Source organism: Eimeria mitis, genomic scaffold (assembly GCF_000499745.2).
Source record: "Eimeria mitis Houghton genomic scaffold, Emh_scaff2515, whole genome shotgun sequence".
NCBI classification, from domain to species: domain Eukaryota; phylum Apicomplexa; class Conoidasida; order Eucoccidiorida; family Eimeriidae; genus Eimeria; species Eimeria mitis.
The window spans coordinates 2,260-3,645 of NW_013570856.1; the positions used below are offsets into that span (position 1 = coordinate 2,260).

General features: G+C 60.7%; 1 protein-coding gene across 1 annotated transcript in view; it reads right to left on the minus strand.

Moving 5' to 3' along the window:
- Window positions 1-1,386, minus strand: part of EMH_0054990 (ribosomal protein L9, N-terminal domain protein, putative) — a gene marked incomplete at both ends in the record, with an annotated part of 5,691 nt that overhangs the window by 114 nt on the left and 4,191 nt on the right. The window contains one exon of the mRNA XM_013497178.1: window positions 1-958. Within this exon, the coding sequence (XP_013352632.1) occupies window positions 1-958 (958 nt within the window). The remainder of the gene's footprint in view (window positions 959-1,386) is intronic.

Genomic DNA, 1,386 nt, shown 5'->3' on the forward strand with positions numbered 1-1,386 from the left:
CGCCGCAACTGACATAGAGTGTTTAGTGCTAGACACCACATGCAGAGTGCAGGAGCGGCTGAGAGGCTGCATGCGCCCGGGGAGAACACAGAGCAGCGTATACACCCCAACGCGGTGTATAGGCAGCAGCGGGACCCCCCCCAGCTGCTTCTCAACCCAACCCTCCTCCCCCCCCTCCTGCTCCTCCCCCTGCTGCTGCTGCTGCTGCTGCTGCTGCTGCTGCTGCAGCCTGCAGGACAGCAGCCTGATGTCTGTGGGGAGAATATCTAGGCCATGCTCTGTTGATAGTTTATGTAAAATATAAAGAGGAGACAAAGGCTGCAGCAGCAGGGATTCGTCTGTCTCCTCTGTTGCTGCTGCTACGCGCAGCTGCAGCCGCCGCACCCAACCCAGTGCAGCACCCCCATCGTCTGCTGGTGCTTCTGCTGCTCCCATGCTGCTGCTGATAGAACCAGCAGCAGCACCAGCAGCAGCAGCAGCAGCAGCAGCAGCAGGAGGAGGAGGTCCTGTACTCTCCCCAGACCTTTCATCACGCCTCATCTGCTGCCGCTGCTGCTGCTGCAGCAGCTGCTGCTGCTGCTGCTGCTGCTGTAGTTGCTGCAAGACAGCATCTATATTTTGCCAGTTTGCTGCTGCTGCTGCTCCTGAGCGAGCCAGGTGGTGTCTGAAGAAGCCGCGGCGTACATACACCAGCTGCCCCGCTGTGCCTACACCCGAGACAGAGCGCAGCAGCACAACGAGAATATACGGCTGCGGCACGCGCGGGTACAGAACCCCGCGGTGTATGTGGGGTCTGAGGGGAGAGACAGCGAAGCCCCTGCAGCACCCAGTTGATAGAAAAAAAAACTTTTTCTCTGCTTCTCTTTCTGCTGCTGCTGCTGCTGCTCCTGCTGCTGCTGCTGTTCCTGCTGCTGCTGCTGCTGCTGCTGCTGCTGGTGTTGGTGAGGGGTAACAACCCCTATATACACCGCGAAAAGCAGATACAGACGGGGTGTGTGCGGTGTATGTACACCCGGAAACACGCGGGATCGCGCGCGCTACACTCGATCCCCACCCCACACTCGATCCCAACACAGACCCCACACGCGCTCCCAGCCCCGGCCCCAACACAGCCAGCCTGCCCCCCGGGGGAGGAGCCACAGGCAGCAGAGAAGAAACACAGCGCAGCGTACCCATCGCCTTGAGCAGCAGCAGCAGCAGCAACTCACACCACCATAAACCCCACTGCAGCAGCAGCAACAGCTGCTGCTGCAGCCGCAGCAGCAGCAGCAGCAGGGGGATACGTATCCCTACAGCAGCTTAAAATGTCCCTCAGTTGAGAGCTGCTGCTGCAGCAGCTGCAGCAAACCCTGGGGGCCCCACCACGCGCAGCAGCAGCACCGGGAG